The sequence below is a fragment of the Lepidochelys kempii genome, chromosome 11, assembly GCF_965140265.1.
Source record: "Lepidochelys kempii isolate rLepKem1 chromosome 11, rLepKem1.hap2, whole genome shotgun sequence".
NCBI classification, from domain to species: domain Eukaryota; kingdom Metazoa; phylum Chordata; order Testudines; family Cheloniidae; genus Lepidochelys; species Lepidochelys kempii.
In genome coordinates, this window is record NC_133266.1 from 59,652,385 (window position 1) to 59,679,457 (window position 27,073).

Below are 27,073 nucleotides of genomic sequence, written 5' to 3' on the forward strand. Positions count from 1 at the left end.
TAAGAGGGCTGGTAACACAAAGCAGCCAACAGACAAGGTGGGAGGGTGGTCTCTGTGGAATATAACATTGCATTTGTATGAACTTTTTTACAAACTGTTTTACGAATGGTAGCAAGTGCTCTAGCCCAGTCAGGCTGTGACATTTCCTTACCTGTGTCTTATTTCCAGTCATGTTGTATAGGAGGATATTTTTCATCTACAGCATTCTGTAGGAGTGTGTGACATCGGGAAATAAAATGCTTTGGACTGTTTTTATACTGAATATGTTTGTTGTGTGAAATGGTAGAGACAGCTGGATTCAGCACATGTAAAATCATTTTATTTCTTTATAGTGGTGTTGATGCAGTTGACTGAAGGGCAGAAGAATATTACGAGGAGGGAACAATATCTTTCCTGGTCTAGGAATTAATATTTTATTTTTCTTTGCAGGCTGAAATTGAGTGAATCCTACAACAAATGTGACAATCAAAGGATGTTTTATATTTAGAAATGTGCAGATTTTGTGGCTATTTTTCAGGGATAGGGCTTCAATCAGATTGATTTTAGAAAATGGCATGTAATTTGTCAGACAAGAGGTTAAGGTATTCAGGAGAAATCACATTCTGTTCAGTCATGTGCCATGCTATCTGAAACAGAAATTTTGCCATTCCTATATCAGATGTAGTGATGCTGCACCGTGAGAGTCTGGGAGGACAAGATGCCTTGTTTCCTTGAGCAATTTTAACTTACTAATGCTAATTCTAGGCTTCTTGTTTTTCCATACAAAATGTTCGATAACTTGACCCAGAGATTTGTTATAGCTAGATTAAAAGAATGTAGGAAGGACTTGTAAAGGGTAAAGTAATCTTAGGAGTATGTTCATATCAATTAAATATATAGAGTCCAGGCCTAGATTCCAATCAGGAACCTATTCATTGAGGGGTCAAACTCAAAACAAAGCCCTGGATCCCAATCCCTGAGAATTTAACAGTGGACCCAAATGTCATGGTTTGCGACCACATCAACTTTTAAAGAGCAGACTGAAAAAATGTATTTCTAGCTTCTGATGAAATTGTGTAATTGATACTATATACTGATATTCCGAGCCCATGCCTCATTCACACTCCAGTCCAGCAAAGCATTTAACCATGCACTTTAATCTCTCCCTGCTCAGCAAAGAACTTAAGCACATACTTACAGTTAAGTGCATTCTTAAGTACTTTGCTGAACAGGATGATCTGCTGCATTGGGCTACAGAGCCAAATTCTGCCAGGTGCTGAACTCTCTCACTTTCCACTGACTTCTGTAGGAATTAAAGACTCTCCATAGCTCACAGGAGGTGTTCAGCATGTAGCAGAGTCAGGGCCAGAATTACAGTAGGAACAACAAAAAGAAAAGGAGTACTTGTGGCACCTTAGAGACTAACCAATTTATTTGAGCATAAGCTTTCATGAGCTACAGCTCACTTCAAGCTTATGCTCAAATAAATTGGTTAGTCTCTAAGGTGCCACAAGTACTCCTTTTCTTTTTGTGAATACAGACTAACACGGCTGTTACTCTGAAACCTGTCAGTAGGAAGAAGACTTCAAAACGTAGAGCTGGATTTTCTACACTGTGTATTTCAGGGATTTCAGATTCAGAATTTTGATGTGGCTTGTTAAAAAGATAAGAGTCTACTGCACAATTCTGAACTCAGGTTCAGATTATAAATGACCCCCTCCCCCACGATTTAGGGGTGTGCAGGTCTGGGGTTTGCTTTGAGCCAATCTGTAGACATAACATATCCTATTTGTGCTATAAATGTGCTATTTATAAATTAATGTATCCTCATCCACATCCAGTCACCCTAGCTGTTCTGCCCATCTTGCAGAGTCCAGGAATTTTCATCGTAGCCTCATTATTGTTTCCAAAATACAGGTGAAAAATGCATGCCACTTTTAATGACCACTCTCCATATTTGCTGTCTGTATCATATTTCACAGTGTTGTCAACTCTTGCAATTTTATCACAAGTCTCTTAATATTTGGTGTTTACTTAAAGACCCAGCTCCTGATGTCAGGTGATTCTATGAGAATCTTAGCTTTCATTTTAAAGAAAGGTTAAGTTCCTAGCCCTCCTGGTTGCAGAATAAAACCTGAGAGAAATCTAAAAGGCTCCAAAAGCAGAAAGCAAATAAATGATTTTGGGGGCCTGACTCAGATTTCTGAATGCCTGGAGATGGCAGTACTGTTTCTATCATCTCATGCCATAAACTGGGTATGAGCTTTACGTGTTTGGCACAGCTCATTTACAGAGTGTTATACGCAGGGCACTTTGTATGGAATAAATAATAACTATCACACTGAACAGCTGCAATTCCAAAGAGAAAATGTATACATATGTGCTCAGTCTCATAGTCCCCTGCAGCAAAAGTGACCTTAGGGGATACTTACTGGCCTGAACTCCACTACTTGAGAGGTGCTGAGCTGCACTGATTGACATTCAAGGCAAAAGGAGACGTTGAGGCTCAGCACCTCTCAGAATCAGGCCCTGAATTATTTTTTAGCACCTGTCAGTAGATGTTTACCATCTTTTCTTTTTGATCTCGAAACAGCAGGGGTCTCTATTACAGCTACAGTGCATGGCCACTGAATGCATATCATGCGGTGCAAGTACAACTGCAGAGAACAACTCATCAATATAATCCTGGCCCTAGAGGGACATCTTTAGCTGTAAACACGGCTATACAATGACCCTGTTATTGCACATACCCTTGTAAATGACACCTGTCAGTGCAGCTGCACATGTACATTGATATTCCCAGCAGCAGTAGCATTAAATTTTGGCAAGTCCCTTTTTACTATAAATTCAGCAGTACTAAAGCATATCTCTCCTTTACATATAGGGCCAGATTTCAATTTCAGCTACACTAGAGTAGGTCCAGGTGTAAATGCATTGATTTCCAAGGGATTACTCTGGATTCACACTAGTGTAACTGAGGTCAGAATCTGACTCTGTCTCAGACTGTACAAATGGATTCAAACAGCTGATTTCTGATCTCTTGCCCCACACAGGTGTTGGGGGTCCCAACTGAGGATACCTGGCCAGGACTTTCTAAGCTTCCCAACTATAAACCAGGTACAGTCTCACAGAAAGAGCTTCTACATGCACTCTGAGTTACTAACCTTTTAAGAACTGGATCAGTAATTTTCCATTAAAAAAATTCAATGCCTTGCAGAAATTAGGTGGGGGGGTCTTAGTACATCCCTAAAGCTTAGATTGATTTAACATTTTGTTGTACCAAGTGCTGAAGAGTCAGGCTTTGCCTACACTAGCACTTTTGTTGGCAAAATTATGTCGGTCAGGTGTGTGAAAAAACACCCCGGGACCGACATAAGTTTTACTGACAAATTCGCTCGTGTGGACAGCACTATGTCAGCGGGAGATGCTCTCCCACTGGCATAGCTACCGCCACTTGTTGGGCGTGGTTCAGTTATGCTGGTGGGAGAGCTTTCTCCCGCCAGCACAGAGCAACAATACAGGAGACCTTACGGTGGTGCAGCTGCACCACTACAGCTGTGCCACGGAAAGGTTCGTATGAGACAGAGCCTTAGTTAGGGCTAGTCTACGCGGCAGTGCTTTAACGTGGCTTGTGTAGTCACGGCAGGGCGCGCTCTCAGTCGCGGGAGGGCGCTCTCCCAGTACTCGAAAAAGCCCACCTCCATGAGGGCCACGGCTCCCAGCACTGGTGCACTGTCTACACTGACGCCTTACAGCGCTGAGACTTGCTGCGCTCAGGGGGGTGTTTTTTCACCCCCCTGAGTGAGAAAATCGCAGCGCTGTAAAGTGCGAGGGTAGACAAGCCCTAATTAGTCTACTGTTCAACTTAAAGGGCCAGCATCTCCTACTTTACACTGGACAAGATGACAAATACTTGTAGGTATGATCTAACTATGCCTTTTATTCTTATGGAGCTGAGGTCTGAGGCCTTTAAACCTTGTTTTCAAAGGTCACTGCCCCTGATTCTGATGTGGGCAAGGTGAGAAGTGTGTGTGATTTATAAAGCTGGTTTATTCTATTTCCATGCAGGCTGGCTGAGAAGTCTGTGTCCTGAACTTCAAAGGGCCAGTTGTTTCTTATTTTGATGTGGGCAGATTGAGAAGTATGCTTTGAAAAGCAGGCTCTCTCTCTTTCTCTCTCTCTCTCTCATTAATGTTTTCTTCTGGGATATCTTTCAGTGCAATATATCCAAGTGTCAATGAGGGGGAAATGATGAGCACTGATTCTCAGCCTCTCAGCAGGATCATTCTCTCAGAGAAATATAAAAGTGAAATATTAAAAACCCTGGAACGTGAAATCTATCCATCTGCAGACCTAGACCTCACTCACTCCCTGAGAGGTGGGAGCGGGGAATATCTATCTTGAAAAAAGTGGAGGAGGGAAAAGAAGTGCTTTGAGCAAAAGGTTTACATGTTTAGTAGAGCATAGTAACATCCCTTCAAAGGAGTGGGTGTTGCTCTGTGACCCACTCCAAGACACCCCTCCTTTGACTCCAGCACTTGGACACTAAACATCCCCCATTTTCACATGCTAACTGTGATTGGATGAACAATAACCTGGTCTCACATTCTAAAAGACTGGAATCTTTCACACAATTAGCCGAGACACATTAATCAAACTGGCGTGAAATTTGGAATGTGTCGCCTTCTTCAGCAACTTACTAGTCTGGCTGGGGAGGGAGCACAGAGCAGACAGTTGGGGGGAAATGAACAGTTTTCCTCACTAAGTGCTGGTTTGGGATACTCTCACTCATAACAGTGATCAATATTTTATAGCACAAACTAGCCCAGACTGCTTGTGGAATAAAGCAATCCTTATGCGACGAAGGGTAGCATAATCTGACCCAAGGAAAGGAATTTTCTGATGTCAACAGAATAAACAGGCCCATTCACAGGCAGAGTTATGGTAAGCTTTAGCACCAAACTCCACCCAGTCCAAACTGTACACATTCAAATGCTGTCCCGGGTGACCGTGATGACACCAGAGCTGATACACTTCCATCCACTATGGCAGGGGGATTCTAGGCAGTCTTGAAATTGTTTCAGCAAAAATGGATCAGGTCAGCTTAAGCAGCTCTGTCTGGTTTTGAAACCACTTCATCTGAAGTGGTCTGAAAACTGGTGAGAAAGTTTCTGCAGTGCAGACAAGCCCTAGGAATTCATGAGGGCAGAGCAGGCTTCCCATCTGCTGTGAAGCCCACAGGCAAGGCATTTCTGTGGGTGGGGCAGACTGGGAGCTGGTGGACACATCCCTGTATATGTCCCCTCTATTCAGGCACCCACATGGGGGAAGGAAGAAGGATGTGCTGCAGTCCCAGCAACTACTGAAGCCACTTCTTTGTAAACCAGCAAGAAGGATTCCCTTCCCGTCTTCAGAGCCCCCCTGAATGACTCCCGCACACACCTGGCGTCTCTTGCCATACTCTCGAGCCAGCATTTGATTCTAAATCAGGAATACATGAACCCATTTGGATAAAATAAGAACCTACCTGGGCATCTGCCCTAGACATGAACTGAACCAAGCCATTTCTGATGGAGAGGGGGAAAGGATATATGAAACAAACATGGTCACTTTTTTAAAATGTATTTTTCATTTGCACACTCTTCTGCACTTTCTGCTTCCATCCAAAGCAAAAATGCTGTTATCCCTAAGATATGCCAAGCCTGAGGGGAGGCTGTGGAGATCGGATGAGAGAATCTTTTCTCTTGAGATTATTTCCAGCCCAGCTGTGCCAATCCAAGTGGCTGGGATAGTTCAGCTAAGCAGACAAACTTCCGAGTTTCAGAGTAACAGCCGTGTTAGTCTGTCTTCGCAAAAAGAAAAGGAGTACTTGTGGCACCTTAGAGACTAACCAATTTATTTGAGCATGAGCTTTCGTGAGCTACAGCTCACTTCATCCGATGAAATGAGCTGAAGCTCACGAAAGCTCATGCTCAAATAAATTGGTTAGTCTCTAAGGTGCCACAAGTACTCCTTTTCTTTTTGGAAACTTCCGAGTGCTTCTCCAAACCTAGGTACTAGTCTGTATATAGCTAGTACCATTGAAGTCCCAGCACTGCAGTATAAGCACAGATAACAAATAACCAGGTCCATGCCTGGAGGCACAGAAGGAGAAATATCACAAAACAAAGCACAGAGGCTCTGATCCTATTCTCATTGAAACCAATGGGAAATCTTCCATTGTCTTCCACAGCACAGGATCAGCTCCAGAACCGAGGTGACCTCACTGTTTTGTAGTTGGAAGGGTTCCTGGACTAGATAGGTCTGTAGGAACCTATTAAACTGGAACCTCCAGGTGTACCTGGCACCATGAGGGGCTCCCCAAGTGTAGCTTTGCCACAAACCCTGACCGAGGGGTGACATGCAGTTGTGCAGGCCCTGCAATCACTTCCTGCCCACAGGAGGGGAAGTAACAGCCCCCTGGGAGGATGCGCTCTCATAGCCTGTGCAAGGCAGTAATAGGGCACCTTAAGCCCCTTTGCTCCCTTGCATAAAACAGTTCAGAAGAGGGCCCTATATTAAAGAAAACTCTGTCCTTCCTTTACATCATTTTAACCCAGCTGTCGTTGCTTATATGCCAAATCCTCAACCCAGGTCCAAAACCCAACTGAACAGGAAGGTGAGGCAAGGAAGTCTCCCTCAGGCCAGAGAGCAGTGCCCTGGGCTGCCTTGTCCACACACTTGCCCTTGCACTCCACCTCTTTACACATAACTGTGGATCCATGGGCACGCTGCCCTTACTCTGTCCCTGCCTGCATGGCTGCAGAACCAGTCACTGCAGCATACTATGGGTGTGGAAAGCCCCTGTTTGGGCTCTCAGTGGCCCACCTGCCAGTCCCACTGCACCCAGGAGCCACTGTATCCTCAACAGCAATGACAAGACTTTGCCCTGTGTTTGTTCATGTTTTTGTCCCTCTCCTTTTGCTTCCTGTGAAAGAGGCAGTTGTAGCTCTGTTAACACTATTTTTGAAAGCTCTCATGCTGTGTGAGCTCAAATCCTTGCATTAATCTACTGCTGTGTTCATTTCACCACACTGAAAAGCAGGGAGTTTAAATCCCCTCTCAACTCCATTTGTGGCACGAGAAGGCCAGCGTCTTGATCCATCTCCACTAATGGTTACAAGTTAGAATCTAGACACCAGGGGTCAAAGGCAGGAAAGAATTAGGAGTAACAGCATGACAGTAACCAATGCGTTTGCCGGATTGTAAATTAGTTACTGATATACTGAGTTTTTCACATCTCCGCTTTCTGATGCTTTTCTGATTCCAAAGGAAAGGGAACAGTTCATAATGTTCTTACAACTTTGTTAGAACTCGTTGCCTTAAATGCCTTTTACTGCATAAGCTGAGCAACAGAAGAGCATTTAGTTTTTTCTGTCGGTTAGTATCATCTCAACTGTGATAGATGCGTTTTACAAGGAAGTTCTCCTGATGTAGCAATGACATTTAAAGCAAAAGAGGCTCACTAGTATCATTTATCGAATATATGCAGATGGCTCTGCTACCAGGAATGGGATTTAGATGCTTCTAAAAATGAGCATTTTTTCCCCCTCCTCCAAATATAGAGGTATTTTCAGTGTCCCTTGCCTTTTCAACTTTCCACCAGCAGATGGAAGCAAGAAGCAACAAGCACTGAAACACCAGCATCCAATTACATTTTTGCAAATGAAGTCTAAGCTCTCAGAATGTGTGGGTTTTTTTAATCTCACTTTCTATACTGAGACTTCATTTAACAAGAAGTCTCTATGGGATAGAAGGAAATTGAATCCTAAAACGATGGAGATCTTTATTTCATAATAAACTGCGTATGGTTTTGGACCCAAAGGAACCCAGGAACTCATGAGCAGTGCCGTCAGTCTGCAGGGCAGCTTGCTATGTCTGGCGTTGGCCATGTACTGCAGTCTATACCACACAGCCACACTGATTCTATCTGGCTGCACCACCAGTTTTGCTGATGATAGATAAATATTTTCTTGAGGCAAGGTGGGTGAGGTAATGTCTTTTATTAGACCAACAGAAATTGGTCTGAAGAAGTGTTCTGGGTAAGCTTGAAAGCTTCTCTCTCTCATCAGCAGAAGTTGGTCCAATAAAAGATATTACCTCACCCACCTTGTCTCTGTAATATCCTGGGACCAACATGGCTACAGCAACACTGCATACAAGTATTTTCTTATGCATATATGCAGAAACATTGCCTTCAGTTAGCAGCATTTAATATCATCTTCAATGTTCATCAAACGGGATTGTTTACTACTTTAACTTTTGTCCTCTAGGTTTGCTTGTCTTATCATCTGCCCCTTAGCGGGTCTTTTGTTTTGCAATGAGGAGGGCTTTTCTAATGAGCAGACACTGCATTTTGAATTGATAGAAAATAACAGAATTATTGAGTATCTAGGGTTTGCACTCATTGTTAGTGAAGACCGATCAGCCATAAATGGTATCATTATCTTGTGTGTACATCACCATAATCATATATCACTTGATCAGCATTTTACCCATTTTGTTGAACAGTATTCAAAGATCCTTGAATTCCTTTATCTTTCATCTTCAATCAGTATCTATTTACATAGCTTTAAAATTGTAGGTCTGTTTTACCATTTGGGGCAGGAACTATATTTACCTGGGTGTTTGTAATGTGCCTCTTACAATAGCGCCTCAAGCCTGTCTGAGGTCTTTGAGAACTACTTCAAATAAGGATAGTAATAATATTTTTTTCCACACTAATGAAGTTGGAAGGTGTCCATCTTGCCACTGGCCTTGTTCAGAATATAGGAATTGCCAAACTCGATCAGACCGAAGGTCCATCCAGTCAGAGGCCAGAACCAGATGCTTCAGAGGAAGGGGCAAGAAACCGTACAGTGGCAGATCAAGGATACTTTCTCCCCTCCACCAAATTAGGTCTCATCCTGATCCCTAATAGTTAGAGATTGCCTTAAGACCTGAAGCGTGAGGTAGTTACAAATTCTGGCAGATGTAACTACTTGTAAAGGATTTGAAAAACATGTTTTTTAATATTAGTCCTGTATCCCCAGGGATTAAAGCAAGTAGCACAATTTTGTTAGCTCATCATATTTAAAAATGATGTTTTCAAAAAAATAATTACATTTTGTCTAGTCCCTCATCTATTATATTATAGTACTTTTCTGAATTTTGCACCTGTTCACAACTGAACTAATAAAATAGTAATTCAGACCTCAATTCAGGGAAAGATTCATGTTCAGGAAGGGCACTTAAGCACATGCTTTACTTTACAGTTAACTTTTAAAATCCCAATGTGCTTTCCTGAATAGAGATGGATTAAATCACATGTGTAAGTGCGTTTCCTGAAGCAGGACCTAACATTTATAGTGTTTTGCATACATTTTCAAAGCTCTGTACACACCATATGGCAAACACAACAGTACTTACTGAAGCAAAAGACTCCTATGGGAGTTTTGCTTGGGCAAGGACTGCAGTATGGTGCTCATTAGCTAATCCTAATACCACCACTCTGAGGTAGATAAGTATTATTCTCCCCATTATACAGGTGGGAAACCCAAGACAGAGAGGTTAAATGATTCACCCAAGTTTATACAGCAAGGCAGTGGGATGTTCAGGCGTAGAATTCAGGAGTTCCTGGCTCCCAGCCTTGTGTTCAGAACACTAGACAACACTGTATCTCTAGCCTAATTTAAGAGGTAGAGCTGGTTGGACCCCGGAATCTCATTTCACAGGAAATTTCAAATTTTTTCATTCCAAATCAGAATGAAAATTCAAAATTTTGAAATTTTCCACAGAATGGGAATTCTGAAATTTTGCTTAGGAATAATCAGAACATTGCATTTTGACTTTACTGATGCTACTTTTGTGTTATATTATATTGTAGATTATAACATAATAAAATGTAACACTGAAGTCTGATTGAAATGTTTTGGTATGGTCAAAATGAAATATTTTGAATTGTTTGAATGATTTTTTTCAAAAACATTGATTAAATTGATACATTTCCATAAAACATTCTGATTATGTCAAATCAGCATTTTCTGATGGACAACTGTTTTGTCAGAAAAATTTCAATCAGTTACATTAATAGGCAAAAAGTTCTATAATAAGCTAAATAATTATAAATCATGTAAAATTCTCTTTGGGATAACATTATTTCTTTTCATCCTTTTTCTTTGCTCTCTGCTTTCAAACAAACTGCATCTCTACTCAATACAGACAAATAATTACCACAAATTTACTGAAAGGTGAGAAAACAAAATAAAGCAAAAAGGAGGGGGAAAGGAAGATCCCAGGGAAATGGTTAACAGTGATCCAACAGGTACATGGATTTGAGTTAATTTAAATGATTGATTAGAGGAAGGGGTTATAAAAGATGCTAATAGTAACTCCCAGGGAGATATTTCCAGAGCTCTGGCACTAAAACAGTAATGACTCTAATCACAATGTATACAGTCATCTACTATTAGTGACTTCATTAACATTTGGCAGCAGGAGTCTGCTACATTTCTGAAATATTGCTTACACTGTGATACAATGGAAAGGTGTCAACTACTTGTTTGCCCAGCCTAATGGGGAAAACCTGTTGCTGAAAAGATTAAGTTTCGAGAGCTTATTTATTTATGTCTTTGCAGACATGTCTGTGCATCAAATGAAATAATGCATGACCCAGCCCTAAAGCCTGGCTCCCCACTGTCTCGCACCCTCTGTATTTATTCACACTCACTTTCCAAGGGTGTAAATTACTACACAAGGTGAAAGGCAAAAGAGAATCAGGCCCCCAGTTAATAGTCTACCCTGAAGTAGTTTGTGGCTCCAAACAAGGTGGCTGTTAAGCAGTTACGCTGCTACCAAAGGCAAACCATGAGCCTGATTCTACACCGCTTGAGCCAGACCCTAGCTCTGAAGCTGTTTTGCACCTGTCTACTGGCACAAAACTGGCTAAGCCAGCTACCTGAGGCTCTCCCTGGTACATGTGGCATGGGGCTAGAATATGTGGCTCTATGCTACTCCATCCCGTTTCTCTTGGGATAGAGAATGTGGCCAAGGAAGAGGGGCATGTAGGACACCCTTGCTCTCCAGAGATCATCATCGTCACAACAGGTACTCAAGGGCCTTTACAGATGGGCACAAGCTAGAGCACCCTTGAAGCCACTCTAATGTATACGGGCGCGTGAACCACCCCACAAACAGCCCCAGGACATGGAGGCATAAAGGTAGCACACAGTCTCCTTCCAACTCCCTACCTACGGGACTCCATTGAAGTCATGCTGCCAGAGCTTTCCCAATCCCAACCCATCACTAGCCCTGAAACTCCCTTCACTTTGAGGGAGGTGTGACAGGGACCTTGTCCTGGGATGCATGTGCCTGTCCCAGCAGTCTGTTTCAAGGGGGTTCCAAGGCAAGAAAAGGGCTCCAAAGAATATGTAACCTAGCCTGAGGCTGCATTAACTTTTCTGACGACTCCTGGTGAGGTTGGTGGAAGAACAATGCACGTCCATTCCTCCAGCCTGGCTTACCTCCTTCCTCTACACTGAACCTGTGGAAAGCTGTTCAGAGATCTGGGAACAAGGGGTGGGGTGGGACCATGTGACTGATATAACCAACGTTCCCCTTTGGAGCAGAAAGCATAAGATCTGCACACTAATCTCCGGGAGGTTGAGCTGGCTCTCCCAGAGCAATTAATTACACTGTCTGAATTGCACATCTTTGTGTTTTCATCAGAATTGAAAAAGAATTTGAATTGGAATTGTTTAGGTTGCCTCATATTCTCCTCTCCTGTGTTCTCTTAACACTAGGATTTGAAAAGCCAATCAGCAGAAGGGAACATCCCCTGTCAGGGGGAAGGCGGGTGGGAGAAGGTATCAAAGAACTGCCATCTGTCCATTCATATGTTTATTAATTAAGTTATAGTTCTCAAGAAGTTCCAAGAATAAACCTACAGTGTATTTCTGATTTTACCTAAAATCATACTATTTTTAAGCACCTACCTACTCTTCTGTACCATTGTGGCGATTACCATTGTGGCAGATTACTAAATATTACATTGCACTGTAAAAGTGAACACGGGTTTGTGACAGAGCTCAGTCTTAATTTTGTTTGTCTTATAACTCACTGTAAAGTTATATGTCAAGGCAGCTAAGTAAGTCTGGTAACAGTTTCAGCCCTTACTATCTCAGATCAAGAACAGGAGGACTTGTGGCACCTTAGAGACTAACAAATTTATTTGAGCATAAACTTTCGTGAGCTACAGTTCACTGCATCAGATGCATGCATTTTTGCAGATACAGACTAACACGCCTGCTACTCTGAAACCAATCTCAGATCAGTAGACACAGTGCATTGCCGTGTGGCAGTTTTGGGAGTGCTACTTCAATTACACTTAGAACTGCAAAGGAATCCTGTAGGCATTGTAGTAAAACGATGGTAACTATACACCTGTATATCTCAAACTTGTAAATCAACATGGTGAACATTAGTAAGACTAGGAGTACTTGTGGCAATTTAGAGACTAACAAATTTATTTGAGCATACGCTTTCGGGCTCTAAGGTGCCACAAGTCCTCCTTTTCTTTTTGCGAATACAGACTAACACGGCTGCTACTCTGAAACCTGTCATTAGTAAGACTGTTGTGCTTTCAGTGAGACAGCACTGTGGTTAGGACATACTGTGGACCCAATCCTGAAATCCTTACTGACTTCAGTGGGAGTCTGGCCTATAAAGAGATTCAGGAATGGTCCCAAGATTAATTTAATTAATTTAGCAGTTTCTTGTAATATTACTACAATAGCTATAGTTCTTCCTTAACCTTTGCCTTCCTGTAAAACCTGTGGGTTTGATTCAGTCCTGCTGCTAGGGATGCCTGGAGTCAGCTGTGCTCTAGAAGTGTTTGCACTGCTACCCACCGTCAGTGATCTGCCAAGTGAGGGCAACTTTTAGATGTAGCTGAGACTTCATAGGAGTCCTCTGCCAATAGCGTCTGACTCTGGCTGCCCTGGCCAGCACTGCACACTTTGGGTGACATTCATCCCTGTTCAGAAAGCCTGCTTAATACATATGAACCGCTTAAATCCCAGTTAAGTCCCATTTTGAACACCATGCGCTGTACAAGCCTGCTGTGGGCTTTCTACACAGATGTGAACATCTCCTTGAAAGCTGCACTGAGTGACTGTGGACATCCTAGCAAAGTGGGGAATCACAGGTGCTTTGTGCCTCTACAATCCCAACCCAGCAGACTTTGCAGGAGGCATAAGAAGTGGCGAAGAAGGCTCCTTTCACTCTCCCCACCTCAGTGCACTCATGCAACAGCCAGGCGCTACCTTGTGACCCTAAATGTGAATATACTGGGCCAGACCCTCAGCTGCTGTAAATTGGCACAGCTCCGTTGAACTCAATGGGCAAAATCTTCAAAGGGTATACATCATCATAAAACCATTGAAGTCAGTGGAGTAATGTGTCACCAACAGAGGATCTAGCCCATAGAATTTCTGGACTACAAACTACTGCATTGTGGAAAATAATGGCTCCTTCTGAGCCATTTCAATCTAAAGGGTGCAAAGCAGCTGCAGGAAATCTCACATTAAAAATTATTTTGAAGGCTTTGGTATTAAAATGGCTGTGCAGATGCAATACTTCCCTTGTTTGAAATGAAATACAATAGACCCTACTAATAGTTTGGGAGAGAGTGAAACTCCATTGAACAGTGAAGTGGAATGAAAGCCCTGAACTGTGTCAGTGTATTTTGCAGACTGCAATTCCAGTGACAGGGAATTGTTTGGTAATAAGAATGTACCAGTTAAAAAGCTCAAAGGGGATTGTTTCTTTCTTTTTTTTTCTTTTAAAGCTTCAAGTGACTAGTCCATACTATGGATGCCATAAATGTGACGTTACATTAATTTTTGAGCTTGAAAAGTGGAAGATGACATTTGAAAAATCTGTTTTCATTCTCAATGTATAAATCACAAAGATTCCAGTTGTTTTGAAAATTGACCATTAAAAAAACCAACCCCCTCCCATACTGCAAAGTCTGCAAGGCTTCAGTTTGCTAGAAAGTTTATAAAGCAAGCATGACAGTGGGAATCTGGATAAGCACACTTAGCCATCCTAGAGCAGTGGCTCTTAACCTTTCCAGACCACTGTATCCTTTTCAGAAGTCTGATTTGTTTTGCTTAACCTCAAGTTACACCTCACTTAAAAACTACTTGCTTACACAATCAGCCATAACAATACAAAAGTATCACAGCACAGTGTTACTGAAAAATTGCTTACTTTCTCATTTTTACCATTATTTTATTTATTTATTATTTTAATTATAAAACAAATGAATCTGAATATAAATCTTGTACTTACATCTCAGTGTATAGTATATATATCAGTATAAAACAAGTCATTGTCTGTATGAAATTTTAGTTTGTACTGCCTTTGCTAGTGCTTATTATGTAGCCCGTTGTAAAACTAGGCAAATATCTAGAGGAGTTGATGTACCCCCCTGGAAGACCTCCACGTACCCCCAGGAGTACACATATCCCTGGTTGAGAACCACTGTCCTAGAGCCCTCACTCAGGCTCTGTCCTGCAATCAGATCCATAAAGGCAAACCCTTGCACCTATGTGGGAGCTCCTGGACCTCAGCGGTCCTCTCTGTGGGTGTAAGGGTCTGCCCAGGCAGATCTCCTTGCTGGATTGGGTCCCTGGTTCTGACTAGGCAACACTACCCCTGATTTCTTAGTCTTAGGTTTTGGGGACTGATCTTGCTTCTGTGGAAGTCAAAAGCAAAACTCCCACTGGCTTTAATGGAAACAGAATCAGGCCCAAGACCTGCCCTCATAGGTGTATGAAAAGAAAGGGTTATAGAACGGTAACAGCCTTATTAACATCACTGCTGATATTCAAGTTCTATAGGAATAATGTATATTTATAAATGCTACAGCGACAAATTCTATAGAAGCCTTTGAAATTCCAAGCGTATGTTTTTGTGAGGGCTCAAAGAATGGTTGGTTGCTTGATTTTTGTTTAATCTTTTGATTGCATATTAACTTTCTAGAGAGGGTCGTCTCCAGTAGACCTCAGAGGCTCCGAATGATCTGTGCCAGGTAAGCTACCTATGACAGCAACGTCAAAGCGGCCTCTGGGTTTGTTTGTTTTTATATACAACCATTTAACTTTAAATGAGCTTCAGTAAGTTCAGGATGAGTACGGCAGTTCTTAGTAATAATCAGACCTGCCATAAGGTAAGCATCAGACTCTGAGAGACTGCAGTAGGGATAGGCACTTAGTGGCTTTATTAGTCTCAGACAAGCAGCAGTTCAACAGCATTATGTGTGGCTGTTTGAGGGGTACAATTTGATTCAGGAAGGTTATGCTTTCCCAGGCCCTCTGGAGAAGACTTGATGGCCAATTTCTCTTGCATGGAAATAGTTGATAGGAATATTGCCAGAAAGAGTTAGTTAAGTTATACAAGGGTCTTGTCTACACAACATCTTGGGGTTAATTAGGGCAGGAGAACTCACATTCTTCAGTGACCAAATGCTACTAGAGATGGCCTGGGCCTTGATTTAGCAGCTCATCCTAGAGACAGCACTTCAAACACTGTAGTAGAGCAGAGCACATTTCTCACTCACTTTCTCCTGGGCTAAAGTGTCAGCATTAAAATAGCTCCCCCTCCTCCTTCCCTCCACATCTGTCCATCCCACGGCCAAGGAAAGGTATTTATAATCTGGGAAATTGCTCTTCACTCAGCACAGTACCCAAATCTATTTCAGAAGGCCTGGTCACTACAGTTTGATTTGATCAATAATAGAGAAGTATTATTGTGAAGTGGCTCCGAGAGGATTGAAGTCTTCCCTGGTCACTGCTGGCTGGCAGTTTTTAGTCAGATAGGTCGCCTAATAGAGATAACATCCCTGCACCTTAATCCCTGAAGATCGGATCTGAGGTCAGGAGGGGAACACTGCCTGATCATGGACTGGCAGCAGCCATGCTATCATCCGTAATTAACCTGGCTGCACCAGATTAGGAATAACTCTGTGGAGGTTTTCGATGCCTGAAATAAAGCTGCACAATGTGGCCATGGACATTCAGCACTACAGATCTTCCGTCTCTAAGAACCCCATTGTGCTAGGTGCTTTGCACACACATAAGACCAAAAAGACTATTCCTGCTTGTAACAGGGTGCAGCTGGCCCTCCTGGCTCCTGCCTCTGCAAAGTCACTCAGAGGCCCTTGGGTTCTGAAACCACTGGTGCTTTTATTTACAAGTTTGTGCTCCCACCACCTTCTCACCCTACAGCTTGTACAGCTCTGGGTTCCTTGGGTCTGGACCCAGAAAGGAAGGGCTTTCTCCTTGTGGGCAGTCCCTCACTCTCCTCCATCCCACCACCCCCACTTCCTTCTTCCCAGGTTCTTATATAGCCCTGGGCTAACTTGCCTGGCAGCTGGCTCTCATTCCCCAATTAGGGCAGGTTCTTTCCAGCCAGCTCCACTTTATTCTCCGAAATGGGGCTGGCGTGGCAGGCGGCTGATTCTGCCGTGTTTCTGCTCAGCATCCTGTCACACCGCTCCGCTCACACACCTATAGATCCAGGGTGGAATACGGCCTTTACACAGTAACTACCCTTTTCATCATCGTTGTTCAGTACCTCACTGCTTTGTCCAGTATCGCTCCATGGGAACATACGCTCTGCTGTAGAGCTGGCATCCTTAGCCTCTGTTCTGAATTTCTGAAAGGAGATGCTGCTGAAGTCTTCAGCAAAGTACCGTTCCTAGACGCACGTGCAATTTTAATCCATATCTTCAGAAACTTTCAGGAATACACAAACTAACATTTCTCTAACTTGAATTCCAGGCTCCCTGCTTGCTACCATTAAAAACAGGGAAATGGATGTATTCCCTGAAACCATGCTGGGTGGCATAGCTTCCTTCTCACTCATCACAGTCCCTTGGTAATAGGACCCAGTCGCTAAAACTTGAAAGGGTCCATTACAGCTCACACCAATGAGCTGGCCAGCGCCTTGGTGGCAGAGTTCTGCACTGAATGCTAAACCCACTTTGATTCTTTGTTTCTGACTCTCTAAGTCAGCAGGATCTAAACACTACAGAGGCAGCACACTCAGCTCTTGAGAAGGGAAGGAGAACTTCATCGTGTTAAACCCTCCATGGCCAGTGAAGGAGTTCTACCCAGTGCTCGGTAGCTGTGTGGAGCCTGGAAGAGGGGTACTGGAAAGCTTCGTGGCCTTGCATGGAGCCTTGAGCATGGGGATACCAAGCAGGGCAAAGGGGATCACAGGAGAGGGGGAAGAAGAGCCTGGCACACTTTTTCCAATGGTCTGCCTTCCCACAGGCTAACACCTAGAATTTGAGTCCCAGTATCATACTCCCCTACACAGCAGGGGCTGGTATGGTTTTGCCTGAGGTGAGAATTGAGCAATCAACCATCACAGCCTAGAGAAGCTAAGACCTGACTTTTCCCAAAGCTGTGTGCTCTAGCATCTCATTTTTTTAACATCCTCTCTCCTCAAAACATGACACCCAGAGCATGAGGCCCTCTGTGCAGCATAAGCATCAGAGGAATGAAACAGTAGGACACATGGGCGATACCAGTCCTGTGATGTCATTTAGAGGGGAAGCACCAGCTGGGGTAGTCAGTAGAAACACAACAGGCCAAGCTCTGATGTGCCACCTGATGCTGAAACCCCAGGAGCAGAGCAAACAAAGTAAAAGCCGTAAAACCAAAACCACTGTTTTTATTAGTTTGCTTGTTTGTTTGTTTTCTCTCTTTCACTTCCTAGTCTCCCAGCTGCCGTCCTCTCTGGGAGTCGGCCACTTGCCATTGGCATTTGCTGGGCGTATTTTCTTATTTAAAACATTCATCCTGAGCAAGTGAGTCACATCGGCACACCCCCAACACATTTAGAGCCGAACTGCATGGCCAAACTGGAGGGTAGTAGACGGGGAAAGGATATTTTATTTGGCTTCTTAATTCTGAACGCAAATCTGTAGTGGCCACTGAAGGTATCTCTCTACACAGCAAAGAAAAACCCATGGCGGGCCCATGCCAGCCTTCTTGGGCTTGCAGTACTCAGGCTACAGGGCTGTTTCATTGCTGTGTAGACTTCCAAGCGCGGGCTGGAGCCCAAGCTCTGGGATCCTCCCACCCTGCAGGGTCCTAGATCCTGGCCCCAGCCCACGCCCGGAAGTCTACACAGCAATGAAACAGCCCCACAATGCGAGCCCGAGTTGCTGCATAGACATACCCTGACAGGTCTAGCAGAGTACTGGCAAGTTGACATTTGACATTTTCTCACCTGTACATTTCTAAGAGTCTGACCGTAATAGTAACTTATGAGGTTCCAGTTATGACCCATGTAATATACAGCCCTCAGTAATTGCAAAGTAACAATTTATCTTCAAAAGGGAGAAGGGAGGATTCTAAACAGGTTTATTTGGAGATAGGTCTGAACCAAATTCCTGGACATATGCACCCTCAAAATGGAGTAAGTTCCCATGAAGCTCCAGACTTCAGGACAGGCCCATATCTCCATAATGGACATACCCCAATTCCCCAGATTGTACACCTCCCCCCATACCCAGCTTTAAGGAAGTTCAGATCCAGATCTGGTTCCAGATCTTAGCTATCTGGCTTGGACCCTCTCTGGGGCAATTTATTTCTCTTGCTTTTCTAGGCTGGGCCAGGTACCAGGAGCTGAAGACCTCGCACTGAAAATGTTAAAAGCTTTTCCTCGAGAGCGGGTCTCTGCACAGGATGCACTTGTTCATAACTTCTTCAGCGCTCTGCCGTCTCGGCTGCATCAGCTTTGTGATGGTATGTTATATCCTGATTCCATCCCAGGAAGAAGGGGGCTACTTCACATTTGATTTGTTAAGAGCATCCCTAGTAAATTCAAAGCCTGAGGACTCCTCCTAGGCTCCAATAAGCTGCAAAGTTTTGGGGCCCTGAGCTGCAGTTTGAACAAGTGTTAGCTTTTTTCCCCAACACATGACAATCTCTTAATATTAGAAGAGAACATGGAGGGAACCTTAATATTGGGGGTTCATTGAAAAAGGAATGGTGTGAATGCCTTGATATAATGCCATCCTTTCCCAATTGTGTCACTACGTGTCCAAAGTTCTTTCCTAGAGCTGGATGATGCTGTATTTTCAGAGGGAGTAGTTTAATTCAAATTGTGATTTGCTCATATCCTGAATTCCCAGCTGCTTGGCGCAATGTGTTAGGCCTGGTTCCCTGAAATAGACCTCCTGCTGCCTTTTGAAGTCTGAAGACACCAGCTGTCCCTTGCATCCTGTCAAACCAGCTCTCCCTTGGAACTACCTGCATTTACTTCTCTCTCCCACTGTAGATCACTCATCACATAAAAACAAAAACCACACATTCACATACTACCCCAGTACTTAAAGAGAATAGTGCCTGCCTAGCTACGGAGCTGGAAAATCTCTTACCCACCCTGTATAATGTGCCCAGTGGTCCTGGCATTCTCCAAAGATTCCTGGGCACCAGCTCCTCTTCTAGATAAGGGTGATTAAGGAGGAATCTTCTTGGCCCAAGCTGCAAAGTTATTTGAAAACTTCTGTTTTTTGATTTTCTGACATATCCTAAGCAAAGGAGCTTGCAGCTAGCATCTCTCCTGCACGGCCACCTTTCTGAAGGTGCTGTGTGTGTGTGTGTGAGTGAGAGAGACACATCTGTATTCCCTTTCTGTTCACCCAGCCACAGAGCACAAATCTACTTTGACACTTTCAGAAAAATGAAAAGATGGAATCTCGCAGAAGCCTGCCTGTGCTGGGGGGGGAGGTGGGGAGCACTCACAGCAGGAGGGAAGTTGACTTTTCTTTATACATATAGGGTTTTTTCCATGCAGAGTTTAAATTATGCCTGATAAAAGGAGTTTCGTGGCTGTTTCAGTTCTTTCAAACCCTCCTGGCTTCCTCCCAATTAAATGAGGTTTGTCAAAGCCACAGGGCTCTGCTGCTGCTGGAGAGGCGGACAAGCACTTCCTGCAGTGACATCTCAAATCCCCAAGGGAGGAGATGAAAGTGTCAGTGCCAAGAGACAGAGAAAGAGAGAGCGTGGAAAAAATAGGTACAGAGACAGACAGACAGTGAGAGAAAGGAGAAATAGGAGAGGGAATGAGACAACAGATTGGCACAATGTGTCACTCTCCTGGACAAGATATAATATCCAAGGCATATTTCCATACAGGAGAGGAATTCTTTTCACATGGGTTTATATACCCATCTCGTATTTATTGTCACTGGTATTGCACAGCATAGCAGCGAGAGGCACCTCAGTGGACAAGAAATTACATGTCGTTAGCGTAGCGACAACTATGCTGGGAACAAAATTAAAGTCTATTGGATTGAAACAAGTACAGTATGATTGTACAAGATCATATCCGTGAGCAACTCATTAGGACTGTACAAATTAGGCAATTTTGAATAATTCCCAATGCATCCATCTCCACTGCTATGATCATGTAAGACATTTGTTCTCCCATGTCATTTTGGTATCACATCATTTTGGAATTGAAATGTAGCATTCTGGTTGCTATGATAACAGTGCAGATTTTAAATATGTTCTGTTCCTACTCTGTTCTGAAGGATGCTGGGGGGTAGTTTCTGCCCTCAGAAGGAGAAAGTTAAAGCAGGAGGGTAAAGAATGAGATGGCAATAAAATGTAAAAGGGGGGTGGGTAGACTTCAAGGGACGCAGGGAGGAACCAAAATAAGGGGGCAGAAACCAACATAAAAAATGCTCCCCCTGGAAATTTTTTTCTCTTTTTGTGAAATAATTGTAGCCTGAACTGTCCTTTACATAAGTTGCCCTGACAAGTTTGTAGCCAGAGGATATCTCCTAAAGGTTACTTCTGAGGGGAAATTGAGGGAATCAACGATTCAAAGGCAAGAGCCCTCCTAAATAGCATCTTTGTGATTACTGAAATGAATGCTGATGGACAGACAGTGGCTGCTGGCCCGTGAGCCTGAGAGTTGGGCAACAGGAAGCAGGGAGCTCTTTCTTCCCGCTTGAGAACCCTGAGTAGAGGGGGCTAGAATGCTGGCCTTTGTGCTCCATTAATACAAGCTACTGGGGAACTGGTGTAACCCACGCTAGCAGAGTGTGGGTCTTAGTCCACCCTTTACTGGTTGGTCCACATAAGAAGATACAAGCTACCAGCTAATGTTCTCCCCTTTAGCGCCAATGACAGAGATTCAAGCTTTCAGCACGGTAGGTCCTAGGTTCAAACCCCACTCACAGTCCAGCTGGGCTCAAATACATCAGCACCCCAGTACTGCTGTATATCAAAGGGTTACAGTCTTGCCTTTTTCAGGATGAGCTGGTAGTCTGGAGCCAGCAATGCTGTCCCCTTTAAAAAGGTGTAGCAATTTTCACTCCTTCTCACCCTGAGCTACCCTATGACACAGCCCCTGCCACAGCAGTGCAGATAAAGCCACAAGCTAGACCTGTGAATTGCATCTTGCTGCCTGTTACGGCTCAGGGTTTACTGCCTGAACACCAGCATGTCGACTCAACCATTTATGTGGCAAAACAGAGCTCCCTCTTCCTTTCGTTCTAGTACCCCACTTCCAATGGCCTCACACTAAGGTAGCCCCCGAGGTTGTGTGCTATCAGAACAAGGCAGAGTAATATTTGCCATAACTGCAAATTTAGTTTATTTTTACATTTCGTTTGCTTTCAAAGGCTTTAGAGCTGTCCTTTGGGATGGGAATGCAGCAAGCCGTGACATGTGGATGGCACCAATATAGTCCTGTAGGAAGAACTTAACTAGAGAGCAGCTTCACCCAAGCGCCCAAGACTGTGATGCTTGATTAGCAGCGATTGAGGAAGCACAGAGGTCTGAGCTTGGTGTGCCTTCAAGTTCCCATTGGACTCAAGGCCCAGCTCAACAGAAGCCTTTCTCACAACGTGGGTGACATTCAGTCCTGTGCAGAGGATCAGCCCAAGGTCTACAGACCATTAAGTCTCACTCAAGTCCTATTTTGACGGGCTAAGATTTAAGTGGTGCATAGGCCTGATGCTGGGCCTTTGCTAGCAGGGAAATTTCACCCTTTGTGAACTGGTGATGAGAGATTTCAAGACATGCAAGAGTGCTTCCCTGCCACCTTCAGGCACACATGGTGTGTCTGCTCCGCCTGATTGGCCTAAAATTCCCCATTGTTGCTACCACCACTTCAGTTCCAGTGCATGGGGGTGCTGGTGTCAACAGGGCACATGCCTTTTAGCCGCTGTAGCGTGTAACTCTGCTCAGAACACAGTGCTTAAAACAGCACTACCTTGTCACTGCCTACACTAGAGCTTCCACTGCTGCTTCCACTGGCCCAGCTGCACCGGTGAGAAATTTCAGTGCAGCATAGTGTAAACAATAGGCAGCCTGCAGGAGGCTTCTGTCTGTGAAATAATCTCTTGCCTGAGTCAGCTGCTTTGATTAGATTCTCAGTCACAGTTGAAAAGTTTATGTACTCACATCAGTGTCCGACCACGTGCCTGATCCACCGCTGAGTTCTGCCGTTGGGATGGAGACATCCTCAGGACTCACGGTTAGACATCTCATGTTGAAAAGCAATTTTAGATGCATTGGAAGTTTTAAGGCCATTTTAAATGTATAAATCCAGTTTTAATACGTCTTATATGGGCGTGACTCAAAGTTCTGCCTTTGGTGATAAACCACCACCTCAATTTATGCTGGCCCATGAATCAAAGCAATCCTTTCTATAGGGCAGGGGTGGGCAAACTTTTTGGCCTGAGGGCCACATCGGGAAATAGAAATTGTATGGCGGGCCATGAATGCTCACAAAATTGGGGTTAGCGTGGGGGGGGGCAGTGAGGGCTCTGGGGCGGGGCTGAGGATGAGGAGTTTGGGGTGTAGGAGGGTGCTCTGAGCTGGGATCGAGGGGTTTGGAGGGCAGGAGGGGGATCACGGTTGAGGCAGGGGTGCAGGTTCCCACTGGGGGTGTGGGCTCAGGGGTGGGGCTGGGGATGAGAGGTTTGGGGTGCAGGAGGGTGCTCCGGGCTGGGATCTAGGGGTTTGGAGAGCGAGAGGGCGATCAGGGCTAGGTCGGGGGTTGGGGCATAGTGAGAGGCTCAGGGGTGCAGGCTCTGGGCAGCGCTTACCTCAAGCGGCTCCCGGAAGCAGTGGCATGTCCCTTCTCCAGCTCCTATGCGGCGGTGCGGCCAGGCAGCTCTGCATGTTGCCCCATCTGCAAGCACAACTCCTGCAGCTCCCACTGAAGCACCGGAGAGGGCCACTGGAGCACATAGGAGCTGAAGCAGGGCCATGCCGCGGCTTCTGGGAGCTATGTGGAGCGGCCCCTGACCCAGTGCCCAGCCGCCGCGGCTTCTGGGAGCTATGTGGAGCGGCCCCTGACCCAGTGCCCAGCCGGAGCGGGCCCAAGCCGCGTGGTACAGGCCGCGACCCAGCGTCCTGACTGGAGCAGCCCCTAACCCAGCGCCCCAGCTGGAGCCGAGCCGAGCCGCATGGTGTGGCCCCCGACCCAGCGCCTCGGCTGGAGCAGAGAAGCAGGGCAAACCCCAGACCCCGCTCCCCAGCAGGAGCTCCATCGTGGGCCATCTTAAAACAGCATGCAAGCTGGATCTGGCCTGCAGGTCGTAGTTTGCCCACCCCTGCTATAGGGTTATTTCTGGACAATTTTCCAAATCTTTTCTCATTCCTTACTCAGGCAAAATGCCCATCAGCCTCAAGTGGTCTGATTTTCAGAGAGGCTAACTTGTATGGGAGTTCTGCCTGTGTAAAGACTGAGTGCCTTTATACCACAGCTGTCGGTAGCAGGCAATGCAAAGGTGCATCACCCTAGAGCAGGAGCTCCTGGAGGCAGAGTACCTGAGACACAGGCCTCTGGAAATGTAGCCTCTGCTAAACCCTTTGAAAGTGCCTGCAGCTGACCTCACGCTGCCTGAGCGCAAGAAGTAGGACTGTGCCTGGCCCCTTTACAGGAGCACAGGGGAGTAGGGCTGGGTGATGGGAGGGAAGGAAGGTTCCCTGTGTCTATTCCCCCATTCATGCTCCTGAAAAAGTACAACTAGCCTTGAGTATAAACCTCAAAGGTTGGCCCATATGCACTCTGGCAAACTAAGTACAACAGACAATAAGGTGAATACTGCTCTCAGTCCCTGCCATAGCTCAGTGGTTTGAGCATTGGCCTGCTAAACCCAGGGTTGTGAGTTCAATCCTTGAGGGGGCCATTTAGGGATCTGGGGCAAAAATTGGGGATTGGTCCTGCTTTGAGAAGGGGGTTGGACTAGATGATCTCCTGAGGGTCCCTTCCAAACCTGATATTCTATGATACTGTAAATCCAAAAAGAAAAGGAGTACTTGTGGCACCTTAGAGACTAACCAATTTATTTGAGCATGAGCTTTCGTGGAAACTGCAGAAGACATTATATACACAGAGACCATGAAACAATACCTCCTCCCTCATGGTCTCTGTGTATATAATGTCTTCTGCAGTTTCCACAGTATGCATCCGATGAAGTGAGCTGTAGCTCACGAAAGCTTATGTGCAAATAAATTGGTGAGTCTCTAAGGTGCCACAAGTACTCCTTTTCTTTTTGCGAATACAGACTAACACGGCTGTTACTCTGAAACCTGTAAATCCAAAGTAACTCTACAGTGGGCCTATGTTTAATAAGTAAATGTTCAGGCAGCAGAACGTCCATGACTGATGGGTGCTGTTAATACCCTTGAATATTACAGACACCACACAGTAAGAGTCTAGCTTATTTTGTCTACAAAATTGTATCAGAGGTTTCTTTAAGTTGCATTTTTCCTTTAAGATCATTACAGGCAAATCTAAAAAGATTTAGCTGTCTTGTTTGCTGTGAAAGGTGCTGAGACCAGCAATACCATTTAGTCATTTTCCACTCTCAACTGCACTTCTGCCTTCATCAGGTTATCAGCAGAGAAGCGTAAATGGAGATGCAGTGATCAGATTTCTAAAGGCACAAAAGTTAAAGCTAAGTTTGAGACAGTGACAGCAAGCAGCCATGAGCCTAGGAACTCAATTAGTCTGAAAGACAACTATCTCATTATCTTTCCCAAAATGATATAAATACATAGGAATATAAAAATTTAAAATAAACTCTCTCTATTGACTGTCTAGATGACTGAATTTCCCTTCTCAATTTCTTTAAACACCCACTTTAGTATTTATTTATTCTAAGCGCGAAGCAGCCGTGATAATTAGACTGTCAGATTCGGTAAGTTAATGAGGAGTCACTGGAGTGGAAGGTTTTGCATTTGTGAGATTGCTGAAGGAGAGAAGCTCTATGCCTTTGCTCTCTCTCTCCTTTCTTTTTCTTTCTTTTCTCCCTCCACTGGGTGGGAAGGAGAGAGCTTGGCAGTGCACAGATCGATTTGAATCCTTTTGATTAGCGGGTTGCATTCCCACCACTGTTCTGCCAAATAATGTTTTCCTATTGTTTGTTTGCTTAAAAAAAAAGTAGCAAACAAACAAAAACAGAGATGAGATTTTTAGGGAGCCTGAGTTTCAGAAACACACCTGCATTCTCTCCTTCCCTCCCCAAAAATGTGTAAGAAAGTGAGCTGTGAGAAAGAAGTTTCCAAACTAATTTATGTCAGGTGATATGAACTGCCAGTATTAGCAAAGTAGTAATATAAGATTCCCCCTTCCTCACACTTTATAAATGAAGGTACTGTAAACCAAGGAAAGTGATTACAGGTTTGCTTCAACTGAAACTTGAACAGGGGAATTTCAACAGTTCTGCAGTTAAAAAGCTTCCCTCGTTCCACTGGCTAAACAAAGTTTCAGTGGATTTTAGTTAACTAAGGGGGGGCCTGATCCTGCAAAGACATAAGCGCACAAATAATTTCATTCATGTGATCAGTAATGAGATTGCTCATGCACTGAAGGGTTTGTGGGATCAAGTCCACAGCTAATATGTTTTACAGCATCCTATACTTTGTTTTCTAAAGTGCCTGCTCCTGAATTAAATGCCATATTTTTAACACCAGGAGTTGGGGACAATTGTGATTCAGATAAACAGTTTATCTGCACTAATACTAATACAAGTGGAAGGATTTGCCTGGGTGAATGTCCCATGTATACGAAACTATATTTCTCTGAATAGTGGCTTTGGGAAACATTAGGCAGATCAGAGCTTCTCTGGTGTCTCTGCGGCCATTGCTGCTCCCACCCACAATTTTAGGTTAAGAAGCAAAGATATTTGCAGGTGGAATGAGAGTGCAGACGATACAGAGCAGGTATGGTGAGGAAAACATCCTTTTCAGTCTCTTTCCCCAAACTTGGTTTCTCCACAGCACAGTCACTGTTTACAGTTCCGGGAGTGAGGCTGCAGCCAGAAATCTGTGACCTATTTGCTCCTTACCAAAAGGGTCATCGCCAAGCCAGTTCAAGCAAGTTTTGGTGAAAAACAAGAATGTTCAACAGCCTTTTAGGTGAGAAACTAAAAGAACAGTGTTCGTTTTTCACTATAGAAGCTACTACCAACATCCTCACCAAATGAGAGCCCATAACGAGTCCCCATGTGGGCTGGTAAGGCCCTAAGGTGGGGAGAGTGGGACAGAAAAGAGTTACAATCGCTCATCCAATGGCAAAACTCATGGCTGAGGAAAGGTTAAGCAGGAAATTCTAAAAAGTTCTTATTCCTGAGCTTCCACCCAGGTGGAGGAAAGGGGGATTGCAGGCCTGTAGCCTCCAAACACAGCTACATCAACATCCACAAAGATATCCTACAGCTCTCAGAATAGCCAGACAGAGGGCAGACCTGTCTGCCACTAACCCATAGGTCCTCTCCCTTACCCGCCATCTGAAGGGTGTAGGGGCGAGGAGCAGACTCTGCAGGCGTTACAGCTTATAGCATTAGCAGCATTGGCTCCCATGGAAACTTCCCCATCTCTATTTTTAATAGCAATATGTTTGCCACACCAGCTTCCCTAACTCTCAGACCAGTGCCCTTTCTTTGCTTGGTCTGCATTTGCCAATGGTGAGTTAATCAAGTTTTGCAGTTAGCTTCTGAGCATGATCAGCAGTTAATTTCTTCAAACTT

General features: G+C 44.4%; 1 protein-coding gene across 1 annotated transcript in view; it reads left to right on the forward strand.

The window, feature by feature from the left end:
• The window catches only part of CDK15 (cyclin dependent kinase 15), a 50,872-nt gene extending 24,438 nt beyond the window's left edge, over nt 1–26,434 (forward strand). The window contains exons 10-12 of the mRNA XM_073306984.1: nt 3,033–3,096; nt 18,621–18,818; nt 26,325–26,434. Of these exons, the coding sequence (XP_073163085.1) occupies nt 3,033–3,096; nt 18,621–18,818; nt 26,325–26,434 (372 nt within the window). The remainder of the gene's footprint in view (nt 1–3,032; nt 3,097–18,620; nt 18,819–26,324) is intronic.
• Nucleotides 26,435–27,073: the final 639 nt, after the last annotated feature.